This window comes from Sinohyriopsis cumingii, chromosome 8 (genome assembly GCF_028554795.1).
Source record: "Sinohyriopsis cumingii isolate HCF-2022 chromosome 8, ASM2855479v2, whole genome shotgun sequence".
Lineage (NCBI taxonomy): Eukaryota > Metazoa > Mollusca > Bivalvia > Unionida > Unionidae > Sinohyriopsis > Sinohyriopsis cumingii.
In genome coordinates, this window is record NC_142968.1 from 31,011,853 (window position 1) to 31,030,204 (window position 18,352).

General features: G+C 38.7%; 1 protein-coding gene across 1 annotated transcript in view; it reads left to right on the forward strand.

Annotated features, from left to right (window-relative positions):
• Positions 1-18,352, forward strand: part of LOC149793230 (uncharacterized) — a 58,739-nt gene that overhangs the window by 8,409 nt on the left and 31,978 nt on the right. Inside the window, exons 5-7 of the mRNA XM_089968966.1 lie at positions 7,153-7,330; positions 8,835-8,929; positions 9,456-9,524. Of these exons, the coding sequence (XP_089825092.1) occupies positions 7,153-7,330; positions 8,835-8,929; positions 9,456-9,524 (342 nt within the window). The remainder of the gene's footprint in view (positions 1-7,152; positions 7,331-8,834; positions 8,930-9,455; positions 9,525-18,352) is intronic.

An 18,352-nucleotide genomic window follows, 5' to 3' on the forward strand; every position in this document is an offset into this window, starting at 1 on the left:
TTAAACTCTTCAGTTAATATGTTCTGTCAGTGTCTAACGTAATCTTATAATCCTTCTTGGATGAGCTCCATCTATTCGCTAGTTATTCTTTTCCCATGCAAATACGACACGTTTTTGTCCAGTGTCTATTTAAACGTTTTAAACCTCGATACGCTTCAGGTAACCACTCAAACCCTTCAAGATATATTCTTTAACTGCATCATAAAAGTAGTCTGTTTTACTGTCAGCAAAGTATATACATCACCAGCTTTGCCAATTAATACACTTTGTAATAATGAAGTCCACTGCTCTCTTACCCATTTCAAGCTTTCAGCAATTTTCTGAAAGTAAAAAAGTATCTACTTCTTTCTTCTGAAAAGAGATACTAATTTCATATTTCTGGTAACACCAAAGCCGGAACATGTCTGTAAAGTGGAGGGTTGAGGAGAATGTTTTGCATGGAAGTTCTAATTATTTTAATCTGTATTGCAATTCCATTTTGTCTCTTTACATTTACATTTGTACTATCTCTCTACATTTCCTTCCCCTCCTGTTTCTGTCTTTCCGCAGTTGCTTCTACGTTTCCTCTCCCTGAATTTCTCTTCTCTCTGTATTTGCATTTCCATCATATCATGCAGAAGGTGAAGCTGTCTTAGTTCCAGTTCCACCTGAAATTGTGCTCTAATTCGTTTCGTTTTCTATCAAAACCAGTTTCATACCTACCAATCGAACCCAAAGCACTATTATCTAAATTTCTGTCCTCACTATTACTGAATCACAGTAGTTTTTATCTCTTGCTTAGTTATAAATGCCTTCGCTTCAGGAACACCAGAACGTCTGGAAAGCTCAAGTAACTCATATTTTTTATCGATTCTAACCCATCATGGGTTGGATTTGAAACAGAGCCTCGACATTCAAAATGTGAACGTTATCTGATTTTGCTAATGATTTTTCAAATTTGTGGTATCAAAATAGTTACTCTGGAAACTGAAAATTCCGAAACAAAGCCAATTTACTTTCTAAGGCAATTTTCAGCATTGCTGGTATGTTTTAAAGACATTTATGTCCCAGACGAGCCACCAGTTTCTGTAATAAATCTGTGTCTTAAAATAAATGACAGAAAAATCAAACCATTGTAAGCAAAATCATCAAGCAATTTATTTCTCTTAAATACAAATTAATAATTCAAACGACAAAACGAGTATTGATGAATGAATCTCAAATAACCATATATGTTCTATTAAGCATCCTATTGTATAGAATGTTCCTTATCAATTCCAATAAGCTTGAATGACCTTCTGTAATACAATTATTTTGTCCAAAATGTGTTAGAATTATTTCACAATATAACCAACTGTGTTAATCCAAAGTCAATGAGCACTATACTATTTCCCAGGAATATTTTATATAACACACTGTAGATTCCGATCACAGATGGATTCCAACAGAATCATCTCCATATTTATACAAATGTTCCATTCATCTAGATATGATTCATTCCCAGGGAAACTTCTACTAATTATAAACAAGACTGAGCATAGAATGTTCCAAACTCAAATGTTTTATAAACTTCCTATTTGAAATTTGTATCATGGACAAATTTAGTTATGTAAACATTGTGTTTACAAATGATCAATATCTGAAAGTACATTCTACGATTATTGACCGACATTAAGCACACAACATACATGTACCTAAATGTGTGTGTCACCATGTTTCTGATAGCAATTGCGATGGGCGTATCTGTGAATGAAATGTCAGAACGGCTTAAAGTTCAACGGGCGTTTATATACCGCCAAGAAGGCAAAACGGCATGCCAAAGCATACAAACTTTCTAAGTCCTGTTTATGTAGGATTGTTCTCACTTACATATCTTGCATAGTTCATGGTGTCTACAATGGATTCTCTCTAAAACCTTTAGGCTCACAGTTTCGCTATTATTTATCATTTTTTTCTGAGACATCCACAGATAAAACAAAACTATGACAATAAGGCCATATTACAGTACTCGGGTAATGCCAATGGTATATTACAGTACCAGGCCAAACTATAGTAATAATATATATTACATCACCATAATATGCTACAGTACCAAGGTATATTACATTGTCAGGAAGTTGGAAACAAGATGGCCACTATCGCTTAACCGGCTTGAAGCAGCTGTTCCGTTTTTTAGTGACGTTTTCATGATATTTGTGCTTGTTGCCTGTTTTCATCTTCGTTATTGTGTTCATTATGTATTGGCTGTTAAATTCTTATGTGTTTCTTATTTGAGCGGCAACCATTAGCAGCATTTTAACCTGTCTCTATGGATTTCGTACGTACAATCGTGATGAAGAAAGCACCAAAGTCATGTGAGTTTGATCCAATTCCAACATCACTGCCGCTTGAGTGCTTAGATCCAGTATTGCCTTCACTAACTGATGTTATTAATACCTCTCTCTCATCTGGGGAATTCCCATCATTTTTTAAAACTGCCATTGTAAAGCCTGTGCTGAAGAAACCAACACTAGACCATAACGATTTAAAGAACTACCGCCCAGTTTCTAATCTCCCATTCATTTAAAAAATCTTAGAAAAGGTTGTTCTATCCCAGCTTGTATCTCATCTAAATTCAACTAGTCTTTTTAGCAATGTACAATCTGCATATCGCCCTTGCCACAGTACTGAAACTACTCTTCTAAAAGTAGTTAATGACATTCTCTCTGCTTTGGATAGCGGAAAGATTACATACCTCACCCTCCTTGAAGTATCTGCAGCATTTGACACAATAGACCATGATATATTACATCACCATCTCCAGCATGTATTTGGCATTTATGATCCAGCCTTACTGTGGTTCTAGTCCTACTTGGTCAACAGGACACAAATTGTATCTGCAAATGGAATAAACTCCAGCCCAGTTGATCTATGTTGTGGTGTTCGACAGGGGTCTGTTCTTGGACCTGTTCTGTTCATTCTGTACACTCAGTCGCTCTCAAGTGTCCTAGATCATCATCCAGTTCCTCACCAATTGTACGCTGATGACACACAAATATACAAATCTAGCCACCCAACTGAAGTCGATGCTACCATCCAAGGTGTAGAGAGGTGCATTTCTGATGTGAAATCATGGATGACTTGTAACAAGCTGCAGATGAATGATGATAAAACTGAGGCCATTCTGATCAGAGCACAAAGAGTTTCTCATTCACATCCTTTACATCAAACAATAAATATCAGCAACGCCAACATTAAATTCATATGATCAGTACGAAACCTAGGTGTTACTCTAGACAGTACTTTCACATTGCACCAACATATCATGAATATATGCAAGACTGCATATCTTGAGCTGAGACGCATCAGCTCAATTCACAAATATCTTTCAGTTGATGCCATTAAAACACTTGTGTGTTCATTAGTACTTTCAAGACTGGACAATTGTAACTCAATTATGTCTAGTTCATCTCAATATCTACTCCAAAAACTTCAAAAAGTTCAAAACACAGCTGCTCAGATCATACTTAGATACCACGATCAGAGCACACATTCCCGCTGCTCTATACCCTTCATTGGCTATCCATTCGATCCAGAATCAAACACAAAATTTGTTATCTGTGCTACATTTCACTGTCGGACTCTAGTTCAACATACCTATCTGACCTCACCGATGTGTACACACCAGCAAGACACTTACGCTCCTCTTCTGACAATCATATACTCATTATTTCCACTATGAAAACAAAGTCATATGGACAGCGTTCTTTTGTATACCAGGGCCCAGCAACGTGGAATGAATTGCCCACTGAACTTAGACACAAAGACACAGTGATCACATTCAAGAGGGCTCTCAAAACTCACTTATTTGGACTGCAAGAACACACTTAAAGACCTGATACTGTTTCATACCTTAAATATTCTCAGCATGTTTTTTTATGTTTTCTAATTTCATGGGTTTTGTTTGTAATCATATCATTATATATGTTTTTTATTTTATAGGTGTTGTCTAATGTTGCGAAGCGCTTAGATCTTCTAAAGATTAGGCGCTATACAAAGTCGTTATTATTATTTATTATTATTACTACTATTATTATATACAAATGTGAGTGTGACCATTTTTATTTCAGTGAACATTTATAGCACGTTCAATTAAAACCACCTTTCACTTCCCTTAGCAGTTTTTCGCTGTTATATAACTATCAAAGAATGGAAAAGAAGATTTATTGGAAAGAAAATCATTATTCAAAACCAGAAGATCTTAAACAGGAGTTTCGTATTGCAAGTGGAAAATGAACACAGAGATATCCAGTAAATTGTACATGTGACACATCGAATTTGATGAAGGAAAAACCCCAAGAAGACACAATAACTTAAAAGGCCATAGTTACTGTCATATGTAATTAATAACTAGCAAATTTCTTCCAATCTATATTTTGTATTGTTACAACATGACCAGAAATAGAATTAATGAACATGTTTAGCATTAGGTTGTATATCGTATTCTTTAATTGACTTTTCTCATTTAGTTTTTGGTTACATCTTTATGCACTGAATGCAAATGAGATACAATTTAGACGTGTCAGGGTTCAAAAGACAATGAAAGACAGAAAGTTAAGTGTCAAAGACGTCTAGTGTATCACCAATAAAAGCAGTTTGTCTGTTATTGAAGGTCAGAAAGATCGACATAAGTATATTTTTTCTTATGTTTTGAAAATATTCCATTATGTTTGTCAAAACATATTCTCTCTTTTAATGTCTATTTGTCTTTGATGACACTAATTTCTCACCACCCACAAAACAGTTTTGATTTAAATTTACTGGTATTTTCCATTATGGGGTATATCCAATACACTACTTTCATCCCCTATAATATTTGATGCACATTTACATATGTATTCATATAATTTCCAATTTTTTTGTTCCCCCAAAGTTTTGCTACATATCGTTTAAACCAATGATTGTATGTATCGAACTTGTATGTTAATGGTCTACATTATGATCGATTTAATACACGTTCAAGAGCATGCAAGAAGGGTATACAAATTGTATTCTTTAACGTTAATACAGGTCTTTTAATCATGTCAATGCAAACTTGTGTAAGCTTTTCAGAGCAGAGTTGCAACGTTCAATATTTCCGTCATGTCAAATATCCGTTTTGTACTTTTTATTGTATGTCCATATTTGGGATGTAAGGTGCAAAATATACTTTAAATTACTTTATTAAGTTCAGTTCGGTTCATTGTGTTTGTAAACCTTGTCTTGAGGTATAAGTTTGAATACACAACTCGCTCTGTCACCAGGGTGACGTATTCTGAAGCCTGATTATTCAATCTAGCTGTAAGTTTTCAGAACAAAAGTTGTTGAGATTTTTTCAATCGCTGGTTCATTGTCATTGATATCTTCGTACAAATATAAAATAAATCTACAATATATTTGTCACACCGTTGCATTTTCTTCTAAGTAATTTTTACTACCTCAACAAAAATACAACATTTTCTGTGAGGAATTATCTTTAGTTTTGACAAGCGATTGTCATATGGAGAATTTTGTTTTAAACAGAAACCGTTTGATATACTTTCCTCAGCGTATTATAAGATAAAGATGACCAGAAAAGACAATATGTTATGTATGTATGTATGTATGTATGTATGTATGTATGTATGTATGTATGTATGTATGTACGTATGTATGTATGTGTGTGTGTGTGTGTGTATGTATGTATGAATGTACGTATATATGTGTGTGTGTATGTATGCATGTATGCATGCATGCATGTATGTATGTGTGTCTGTCTGTATGTATGAATGTATGTATGTATGTATGTATGTATGTGTGTGTATGTATGTATGTGTGTGTATGTGCACATACGTACGTATGTATGTGTGTGTACGTATGTATGTGTATGTGTGTGTACATATGTATGTGTATGTGTGCATCTTTCTGTGTGGATGTATGTGTCCATGCATAAAATGGTTACAACATATATACATTTTATCTTGTGCGCCCCCGCCCTCTCATCTCTCCTTTTGTCTTCCTCTTTGTTCTCTGTCTATAATGTAACCAATATTAAAATCTGTATTGTGTTTAGAATTAGAATGTAATACTATATACTAATATTAAACATGATTCCCTATAAAGTAACGTGTACTTAAAAGGAATTGTGAGGTAGTCAGTGGGATGGTTCCCCGATCCACTTCTACCAATTACGGGGACCAATAAAATAAAAACATTAGCCCTCCCCCTCAAAAAATTAATTACCTGAAGCTTCATGAGTTCCTTCAATTGAATGGAGAAAAAAACTCCAATAATATTAGCAAATTTTACATGGTGGATGTACATTGGTTAAATTTTAACCCTGTGCCTTAAGAAGTTTCTGACCCTTTTATTTGTTTTGAAATCATTATCATATTTACTGCCATCAATAATCCACTTCACTGTGCCGTTCAGTTAAAAGGAACTCCCAAAGAAACTGACAAACCAATAGGGGTAGGTTTAAATAAGTTGGTAAACAAAAGAGTGGACGTAAGAAGAAAAGGAGAAGAAACAAATGTACGAGAGGGAACAATTAGGAGAATAAATATGTGAATTTACACATTTTCATTTTTATAAAATGCAGAGATAGTGCTAGCACTCCAGGAAAAGCACAGGAAAAGAAAAAGGCAGAAAGTGTGCTGTCTTTATCATAAGATGTCATTCTGACTTTTGTATAAATTGCAATTTTGAAAATAGAAATTAAAAGAGCATTTTAACTGGAACATCACCATGTGATGCATATCATAGCAACCAAGTTCACTCTATTATCCATCTCTTACAACAAGGGATTATTGACCCCATCCGCAACCAACAAATTTCCAAACCATATGACTTTAATGCAAGGCCTAGTGGAATCCAAGAAAGATTTTATAATGGTTGACTTAGAAAACAACAAGAGACTAAATAAAGCAAAACAACCTAACAGATCCAGAATATTAATTATGTAATGCATGCTTTAAAGTCACTGTTAGTTGTTAAAAAGTTATAAACCTGTACATGCCATACTGTAGAAGTTTGCCAAAGTAATGTTCCCTAAAATGAATAAAGTATTAAAACATAAAGTATTAGTTGTAAGTTTTGTGAAACTTTTGTTACGTTATTTCTCTGGAAGTAATACTGGCTTTCACGACTAATGGTAAAATTTGACTACTGTTCCAGAAATGCGCGGCTGCTGGAAGAAAAAGAAATATTCTTAACGCCACTGTCCTCAACGAGATCCAACAAACAAATGACTTTGGTGCAGTTCCGGAGGAGCAATCGGATCAAACAAATATGATAGTGTGTAGTGTGTGCTGTGATACGGAACTATGTAATATCAAGGGATGTGGTGAAGAAGGTGAGGACTACCTCGTTCTATCGAAATAAAGAATGTATACTTGATAGGTCAAAGTTTGAATTTCTCCTGATGGGCTAGTTGTTTCGTACGACTATAAGTACGTTGCATACGACAGACCAATCAAATTGGCATACAGTTAGATATGGTGTAGATTAAATATTAATGTAATGAAGATGAAATCTTTTTATATTCTGTAGAATTTCTTCCATCGTTTTAATTAGCTTAGAATACGTTTCCTTCTGTTTCTAGACTATTGAAAGATGACCACGTAGAAATTAGTTTCATATTTGTGGCTATATTTACGCGTACAGAAATAGTATATTTCGTCAAAGCCGTCAAGTATAATCTGTTTTAAAATTGCAAGTGTTTCTGTTCCGAAACAAAGACCTTGGCAAGTGTTGTGGAAGCATTGTTAGAAGTCTAGCCTAATATTTATACGACGTATCTCAACCCGCAAACAAAATTTTAAACACAGTTGGTGTCTTAGACTCTTAGAGACAAATATAAACATAGAAACAACGGAAAGGTGAGTATCTAACCATTAATTTAACGCATAAATCTAAACAAAATGTGCTCGTTATTTTCATTGTCATTACGTATCGATCTGACAGTCTCGATATTTCTACACTAAAACACGTACTTATTTATGTGCATGTAATTTTCATCTGTGACCCGATGTGTGTGCATCGTTAAAAAATCCATAGACAGTAATAAGACAATTATTTCACTTACTGAAATGATTGTTTCCAGACTGGACGGGATATAATTTATAATTCTAACTTTGCCAGAATCTAATGCATACACTGATAATATGTCGTTGTTGCTTTTGGGGCTTTAACTCCATTTCTCAGATAGGCTATATATGGTGGCCGGTCTGACTGGTGGAGGAAGAACCCGGGGAGAAACCCTGTAAGAACCAAAGACCCACGAGAAGCTACTGACAGCTTTGCCGTTTGCCCACATTGGCCCAGTTCGAGAGTCGAACCCACGGATTCAGACGTGACATGGTAGTGATCAGCAAAGGGGAGCGCTTTAGACTACTCGAACTCGGCCACTAGGGCCCCTGAGATATTTTTGCAGAGTAATGATACGAATCCACTTAGTAACAAGCTTAGCTTGTTCAGACCTGTTAGTCTAGTGATACGAGACAGAAGAATATGGTTTATTTTCCCGACCGCGAAAGTTTGACTTTGTTCCTCCTCCCATCACATTTGGGTTCTTTTTCGATTCTAAGTAACTGGTAGCCCGGTTTAGAATGGCTTTCGATAGCTTTGAAAAGTGAATCTGTACGACATTTGCGGATGAATGCCAAGGTAAAACATGGAACTGTAGCGGCCTAGGTTTATGAGATGACGTTCTAACTACCTTTACTGGTCTTGATGTTTTAGTCCAATGACAGGTGTGCCCTAGTGAAAGATAGACGAACTGAATTCTATTCATGACTGCGACAGTTAGATGATGTGTCCTCTTCCGTTACAGTACATATTCTTCTTGGCGTTTATAGGGTTGCCGCCAAACAGTGGACTACTATGTTATGCATGCGAACAAGACGTTGCTCCGGACAAATGTAACAAAATTGAACTATGCAGCATAGACTCCGTAAGTAGTCATCTCTTCGACCAAATAGGTATCTTCATATCTTATATACTTTTGTTACAAATTATAATATGCGTCAGGACGTTTCATTATGACAGTATGCAACATGAACAGCACGTGCGTAGGTCAAGGACGAACTGAAAGATATCCGTTAAGAGACATATAATAAAAAATAAACGAATCTGAAAAACAAACAACCAAAAACGAAGGTTACAGTTTCACATTAGAACGTTTCTAGTCTATGGGATCAGGGATTTCTTTTCAAGTATATCGGTGTATATTACTTATTTCGGTGTAAACCTTGATACAATAAATGTAGAAATGCACTTTCTTCTTCCATAACAAGCTTTGATTTTCTTTAGGAATTTACTAAATATGCAATTGATACAACGATAATTATTTTTCTCGTGTTACATTCATATTTATAGTATGGAACATGAAAGTGAATAACTCCAAAAGAACATATAACAACGGTTTGATGTATAAATTAACATTCTATTCCTGTTTTTTGCGTGTGTTTTTCTCATAGTCTTGTCATCTTTCAACGCTGTATGTCGGATTGGATGTTATTTATAGTAGCAGCTGTATACCTACAAACGTAAGTACATTCTCTATATTCTCCTACTTCCGTGAACTAATCACGTGATTTTCCTACAGCTGCCCTTTGAACTTATCATATTTTCCTATTGATTTTGTTTAAAAACTATTTGTTAATCATTTTATAAAATTTAACTTTTATGAAATGCTGCCTATCCTATATTAAAATCAATACTTAGATACGACTCCATAAGTGTTGATTCACTTCAGTGACGATTATTCTCTACTTAGTGTGATGTGCTTATTTAGGCTTTGTTGAGACCATCGAAGACATCAATAAAAATAATCTCTCACCACATTCGCACACCAATCAAGGCACATGGAAGTTAATATAACTCTCTCTCTCTTTATATATATATATATATATATATATATATATATATATATATATATATATATATATATATATATATATATATATATATATATATATATATATATATAAGTAGCAGTAATTATTGGGGGTTCCAGTTCACCCAGCTCCCGCGTGATCTGGATGAGCGAATTCTCTCCCCCACTAAATTTACTACTGGGTTATGTGTGTTCTAGTTAACTGTACTCCTTAGATAGAAGTTTATGAGTTTCACGTTCCCTTATAATGCCTTTCAGCGCGCCTCCAATAGAAGTTCCTTTTTTGCTTTTGAGAAGAATGACCCAGGAGTATTTACTGAACACATCGATGATCGTCATGTGACAGTGGAAATCTTTATTGTGTGCGCTGTAATCGCTCATGTCTACGAGACATGTGGACCATAAATCGTCTGCCGTGTCTGCGATGACTCTGCGTCGTGGACAATGCTTGCGTGCGTGTTTATGTAGCTCTTCTGTGAGTTCCTCTGACATGATTAACACCCAGCATATGTTTGGAGCCAATGATGCCACGCAGCAGAGCTCCATCTTCACGTTCTCTGAATGTTTTAGGCTTGAGTTCTTTTAAGTCCCTCAGCATGACTGGATCACATCCTGTTTCATCGTCTGGATGATCATCGCGCTGACGGTCTCGACGGGGGATTGTTCATCGTGTTATCTCTGATCTCTCGACGTTGTAGCGAGTTGTGAACAGCCCTTGTGTGCGCTGTGTGCAGGTAATGAACTACTTCATCAGGAGGAGGTAAACCAAGTGGGATGTGATCTTGTCATGCTGAGGAACTTAAAAGAACTCAAATATATTAGTCTTAAGCCTAAGAGGGTCTCGACGGGGCATAGTTCATCGTGTTATCTCTGATCTCTCGACTTTGTAATCCTTGTGTGCGCTGTGTGTAGATAATGCACTACTTCATCAGGAGGAGGTAAACCAAACAAACCGAAATATTCCACGTCGCTACACTGGGGATAGTTGACAAGAGCGACCCAATGAGTGTCAGGTCCATCCTAATAATTTTCAAGATTAATAACCTATCTTTCGTCAGGCATGATGTGTTTGTGAAGTTGATATTTTGAATATACGCTTTGGAAATGTGGAATGCTAGATCCGAAGAGGTACTTAATGTCGAATTTATTTAAAATCGTTATTTTTTTTTCTGCTGCCTATATCATGCGTAGTTCGCGGCAGCTAAAGTCTTTTTCCGGGGCCGAGCAGTGCGGAAATTAACGATCCAGTGATCCCTGCTAACGGAGGTCCGATCAATCCTCCTTATTTCGACAGCCGAACTGAGGAATAATTCAGAACTACACCTAATCTAACAGCCTTATGTTTGGTGACAGAAGTCGCTTGACAATGCATCAGCATGATCTGATCGGGTCCCGTGAGTGCTGACTCTTTCGGCCTGACCGATTCAGGTCTTTTATGTGCAGCTGCCACAGCAATGCTTTTCTTCTGCTACGGTGACAGCGTGACTTCGTCTGGAATATACGACGACATGATGTTATATGAAATATTATTATAATTGCAATTGCCTCCAGTAATGCCTCCCGTGGCTGCAGCCAGTCCTAATGATGCAAGGGGGGCTGAAGCAAATAATTTAGGGGCCATGGGCATGACAAAAGGAATGATCTCATCAACCATTTCCTGACCATCGCATGTCTGCAATGTCATGATTTTTGTGGGCATATTGGTTTATACAAGGATGTTCATTTTTCAATTAAGCACGTCCATCGTCTTAGATCTGTCTGAGATCAGCATCGCGTGGAGCAGTGGTGGTCGCCGCGTGGAAACATAGTCAATCGGATCTCCATGTCAGCGGATGGAATCTTTGAGACGTTCGGAATGTTTGGAGACATCGAAGTCGAAGATGGGATACAAGTTAGCGACATTATCCAGCAAAATCTGCGTACCCTTCTCCACATCTTTGTACTTCTGCATGTTTTCCAGCAGCATCATATTTGCGTTCGACTAATTTCGGGAGCCTACGGCGAGGTGGCATTCGAGTTCTCGCTCTGGATACAGTCAAGAGTGACGAGGACGTGAATGCGAGATGGACCGAGATGGTTAAACATATGCTTGTTTCCGGTTTGTTCTGTACGCTGATTTGCCAGCTGAATTACTACGGAGATGTGTCTGGGAAGTTCTCTACCTAGATTGGTGGCGACTCTCCACCACACGGTGGACTGAGCTTCTGTAAACTGATGAATGTACATGCGGTGTCGCTCAAAGTACAGTTTCTTGGTGAATATAGCTAACGTCGGTTCCAGCTCGAGCATGTGCGAAGTAGAGGCAGTGATAGTGATATTGGGCAGTCACAGCACCAACCACATCATGTTTAATTGTCCATCGTCAGCTGCAGCTGCTCTGTAAGGTATTGAACGGGTAAGTCTCTCTTCAGCATCAGCGTATGATTGACGCCTCCGAAGACGGTAGGTATATCTCGACACAAACCAAAGATGCTGCGGAGAAGAAGCATCAACCAGATTTCGTGACTGGTATCGGTGACAGCACGTCGTGCTGAAAATCCCACATTGAAGTCAGCATTACGTTCAAAAGCAAAATTGGCTCTGACATCGCCTCCGTTGACCACAGTGGCATCCGCCACGCCTTCCACTGGAAGCAGGTCTGCTGTTGTAGGAAATTTAGTGCTGACTGCAGCTCCAATCGATGTATCTCTGGAATGTCTCCGGAATGTTCTCCTAAGTTATTTCTCGCAGCAATCGCACCGGTTGTTGCTGAGTCGATTTGAACGTGTCATGCAGCTGATAGTACTGATCACACCTCACAAGATCGCTTATAGTCTTTGCTGTACATGATCAAGTTTAGGATTGTGCTTGATTGAAGGAAATAGCAATTGATTTGATCCACAATCTGGTCATTCAGTTGGTACTTAGCCGACTTGAATACATACCTTCCGTGGTTTTGGAGTGTGCCTTGCACATTTGCGGCATAGTTATTAAACAACGTAGTTGCATTTGCCGCGAAATTCCGATAAGGTTTTATGGGAAGCAGGTAAACATCTTTGTCACGTGTCTCTATTTTTCGATGCGTACTCGCGTTAAGGTTAGTTATGTTGGTGTCCTGGTACTCAACGTACTCTTACTCGGTCTGCGAGTCATCCACTGGAGGGTCATCGTTCAGACGAAGGTAGTCGGGAGTAAACATCGAATAGTTGATGCTATGCTATAATAGTGTAATAAAATTTACCTTAATATTTTTAATCCATACCCGGATATGATACTACTCAGAGAGGTTTGTGCATCAACCTTTCTCTCCAGGTCTTGTACAATTCTTTTGGATCTATCGCTGAGGACTTCTGAGGGGTTTTAAGAGCCTGTTTAGCCTGCATGGAGAGATTGGGTAATTGAAGGTGTTGATAGCTTCGATAATGGAGTAGAAGACATGACTTTGTTTACTAATTTTGCCCCACTTCCTCTTCAGCGGCAGAGGCTGCTTTGATGACCGCGCTTAGGCTGCCTTAAGGGCAATCGGTGCGGCTTTGTAGGCAAAGTGTGGAACTGCTGCCGGAAGGGGGAAAAAAACAGCGTGGATAAAAACCCACCCGCGATTTTACATCGTGGTACCCGTGAGGGTCTCACGGTTGCTTAGTTTATCTGTTAAGAGTTTTTACGTTTTGCGTTTGACATGAAGATAATAGGCGAGTCTTTCATTACCTGACTGATAGGTAAGTCTTTAGGATGGGTAATAAATGAGGGCATTAGGACAAATCTGCATCCGTGAGCCAGAGGGAAAGTTAATCTACGTGGAATAAATCATGATGGAAGAAAACCTGCCGATGACAACGATCCCTGAGCGATCAAGCAGTTGACGAGGACACTGTTCACATTATTGGACTCGGTTGCCATCCAAGACGGTGGCTGCTCTAAATCCAAGAATGAAACGTTCGACTGGGCAATGTCAATTTCAACGCAATACCTACCCAAGAGCATGATTTGAGTACACAACGTATATTATTTGGGTTTGATTTTGATGTTGTCAGAGGTGTGTCCGTTGTTGGTGATCAGCCGGAGTATTTCTGTGGTGATGTCGGTGATGTTGTACGAATCTGGAGAGATCGTATCGTTTGTCTTAGAGCGGATGTCCAGTACGAAAACTGATTGCTGTTCACGGTGACGTTGAAGTCGGTGGAGATCAACGCGATTTCTTGGGACGACTGCTGGTCGAATACTAACGGAGTTTGACACCTCACTGTGCAAGTGAATAACCGCAACTCGAATAGCAACGTGGTATCGTCGAGTGTCATGTCTGTATCAAGTCCTCGTACAAACTACTATACCAATCCGACGTCAGTATATTTTGATTCACAAGATGATTGAGGATTTCTACCAATCTTGATATCGACGTCCACACCATTTCCTGTTTGTTTGGAAGCGATCACTAACTTGAGTCGATATCGTGAGGGGGTATGATAGTACCGGATGCCTTCTCGTCATTTGCCCTTTGGTGCTCTCGAGTGAGCATCATTCGTTTTTCTACAGGATTTTTTCTGGCTGTTCTGGGCGTTGTGCTATTTTCATCAACTTTTCAGATGTCAGTGTGTCTCTTTCCTCTTCAGATGTCAATGTGTCTTTCATCTCCTGAGTACATGATACTTTAGATGTAATTCACCATCTTTTGTAATACTCCTTCTTTCATCTTCCGTCGATTTTTCACGTAGTGCTATTTCATCCTCCATCAAAAGACAGTTGATCTAATAACCAAGTAATATTTGTTATTCTGGGATGGACCCCGTTGCAGGAAGACTCGCTGATGTATCTGACTGCGCGATGGGAAAGTCTAGGTCGTGCATGGGAAACATGGGCCTGGCTCCTGTGTGAAAGACTTTTGTCCTGACTTTGAGTTCCTCTCCCACCACCTTATTGTAGATTTTGGACCCCAAAAGCAGCTTGGTCAGATCCTCATTTTCGTTTTTGTCTTGTTTTGCATGATCCAGGGTTCATTCTCTCGGTTAACGTGAGTTATCAATGCACGTTCAGCTACCGCTTGATAGTAATTTTGCTCGGCAGATGATGCTGACGACCCACTCTCTTTGATTTCTGGAATAGTGTCTGTCACGAAGTCCTTCAACCATTCTTTGCTTAAAGTAGATTGACGATTAAAACCGATTTCAAATATAAGTTCACTTATTGCTTCTCAGACTTTCATATTTTTGGGCTAATTCCTCTGTCGAATACTCTTTTTTAACTTTTCTTTTTCCTGCTTAATTCTTTTGTCCTCTTTCTTCAGCGATTCTAGGCTGGCTTCTGTTTTTCCTTCTCTGTTTTCAACTGCTGAAGTGATGCCGCTGCATCTTTTTGATTCCGTCTCAATTTTCTTTTATAGTTCAGCCTTTCTAGCTTCTCCTTTTTGTTCAGCTTCCGCTCGTCTCGACATCTCAAAGATGTCACTTTCGGGAGTCTTCGGAATGTTCTGCTGCATTATTTCTCTACGCAATCGCACCGGTTGTTGCTGAGTCGATTTGAACGTGTCATGCAACTGATCGTGCTGACATCGTACATTGTTTTGGCTTCGTCGAGTTCGGTCTCCAGCCACATCGCGTTGAAACGTCAACTGGACTACTTTGTCCAGAACGCGCTGTCGTAAGGCTGCTCACTGATCGATAAAGGTCTTGAGAACAAGCTGACGACGAGTGGCTGTCATTTCGAACTACATGTCTATACTAATCAAGAAGGCAAAATTTGTCAGAGCCTTTGCGAAAACAGCACAAAGCATCACGTGTTTCGTCAGATGCATTTAGGATATTAGTACGTTGATTGAGATAAATACTATTTCAGCGCTTGTGTCACGACAACGAAATATACTAGCATATTTTATTCATGTTCTCGCGATCGATTTTAATGTGGATCGTGTGGTATTTGTCTTGGTGAAGATTGAACGTGTAAAACATCACGCGATTGTTCTTGAGCATGTTATTGAGGAGCATGTTTAGAAGGAGATTGGTTTTACTCCGTTCAGTAGGACCCACAATCAGCAGCAGGGAAGTTCTACAGACCAGACGTTCCAGACCAAATAAAGCCTCCTACGAGAACTTTCTCCGTAGAAGCCTCAGATTTCAAAAATAAGCCTTCCCACGAAAATTAATTTCCTTAAATTCGTCCCCGATTGCAATTTTTGTGTGCAAAATCGATGATTCTGGACAAGTAAAAAACAAAGATTTTTTGGGGGGGGGGGGGAAATTTATTCTGGTGTCGACGAAGTTTGCGAAGATTTGGCTGCAAGTCTCATGAATAAATTTGATCGAGACCGATTCGATATCTACTACGCGGATCATGAAGATTAATCGTGATGAAACCATGCGGTGTTGCCTGGGCGCGGCTGAAGAAATTTTTGAATTTGTTTATGTCAATGTCGCCGTTACACCAAGTCTGATGAATATTTCTCAACGTGTGAGTATCAACGCCATTGAAAACCGATAAGATATTGCAATTGTCCCTAATTACCTTTGGAATTTGCGTATATCGCTGCGTCACGTAAATAACATCGCTGTTCTTGTGTCGGCCACGCGAAAATATCCTAGCCGGATTAGTTTGCTTATCCAGCATAACATCATCGAATACGACAAGATTATTAACATCGCCATCTAAATTTTCCACTGATGGAGCTTCATTGATGTCTGTGATGAATTCGATTGTGCCTTCGTCGGTATTGTCGCTAAATTCCTTTAGTACTTGATAACAACGCTGATCATCAACGGACGGTGCAACCAAATACAACTTATCCCATTTTAGCCATCGCATTATCAAATTTAGCAACAACTGCGTCTTTCCAGAACCAGACGGGCCAATAATTATCATCCTTATCGAATTCGGTAACACCGCGTTGTGTTTCACCTGCTCGCGTCGCTTCGTGGCTGAAAAATCAATTACATTCATGTTACTAGAATACATGGATCTATATTGTGTTAAGTGTCGCACGCGCACAGCTACGATAAATCCAATCGAAATTGTCACACGCAATAACAGGAACGCAATTGCAGGAGAATGCGATATTTGTAAGACACGCAAGTTCAGATTTGTAAAAAAAAAAATAGAAGAACCGGAGGAGACATTACCGCCTCCATGAAAAATCTACCCGGGTTGCCCTGGGCGAAATATCCCGGAGAAAAGCATCTACCAGGATACAATTACTGCGGACCTGGTACGAGGCTCGATATAAGACTCAACGATAATAATCAACCAAATCCCGGCGAAGATCCAGTAAACGCCATCGATAACGCGTGTTACTATCACGATCTTGCGTATCGTAGCGGGGATTTACAACAAAGACATCTCGCTGATATTAGGCTAATTCATGCAATAGACGCGATTCCTGACAAAAGTTTCAAAGAAAAATTGGCAACTTGGTTGATAAAAGGCGCAATGAAAGGTAAATTAGTATTCGGTGCTAATAAATAATAATGGAGCAGATATATTATTCTCCGCGAGGATTCTGGCGAGGAAAATCAGCAATTGCCAAACTCGCTAAAGCCGCTAAAGTAAAACAATCCACCGCTGAATCGTGGTTATCGAAACAGGCAGTCTGGCAAATATATCTTCCTCCGCCTAAGAAAATACCATATGCAAGTTTCACCGTCAGTGTCCCTAATGAAGTCCATCAGGCTGATTTAATGTTTCTTCCTTACGATACCGTCGACGGAGTCACATATAAATATGTCTTGACAGTCGTTGATATCGCCAGCAGGTATAAAGAAGCCGAGCCGTTATCGAATAAAACAGCAACGGAGATCGCTAAGGCGTTTAGCGAAATTTATTCACGATCTCCATTAACATGGCCGAAGCTTCTCCAGGTTGATCCAGGTCGAGAATTTCTTGGCGCGGTTACTTCACTGATGAAAAAGAATAATGTTAAAATCCGTCGCGGTATTGTAGGTGTTCATCACAATCAAGCTATCGTTGAGAGATTCAACAAAACTCTTGCAGAACGATTATTCGGATACCAATACGCGCGTGAATTTATTCAAGATAATCGATCTCATGATTGGGTATCAAGATTGCCTCATGTGATTAACGCGTTAAATAACGAAGTAACTCGAACAATAGCAATGAAACCCGCAATTGCAATTACAAAATCGAATATACCTCTAAAGCGAGATTCCACAATTCCGCCTGTGCTAGGTAGCGTCACTGTCAGGTATTTATATAAAGAAGGCGAGGCCGAAGGAGGAAGAAAAAGAGCAACCGATCCAAATTGGAGCGTTACAACACATAAAATATCAGCCGTAACAAGATCGTCAGGGAGACCAGCAATTTATTTTCTAGATTCGCTAGCGCCACAACGCGGATTTACCAAAGAAGAATTACAAATAATACCGAAAGATACTCAACTACCGCCAGCGTCATTAATGTGATTTACTCGAATTCTACCTAACTGAGATAATTTTCTTACTCTCGACACAGCTAAATATACTAAATTTGACCAGGAAATTCTATCATCGACGATCCAAA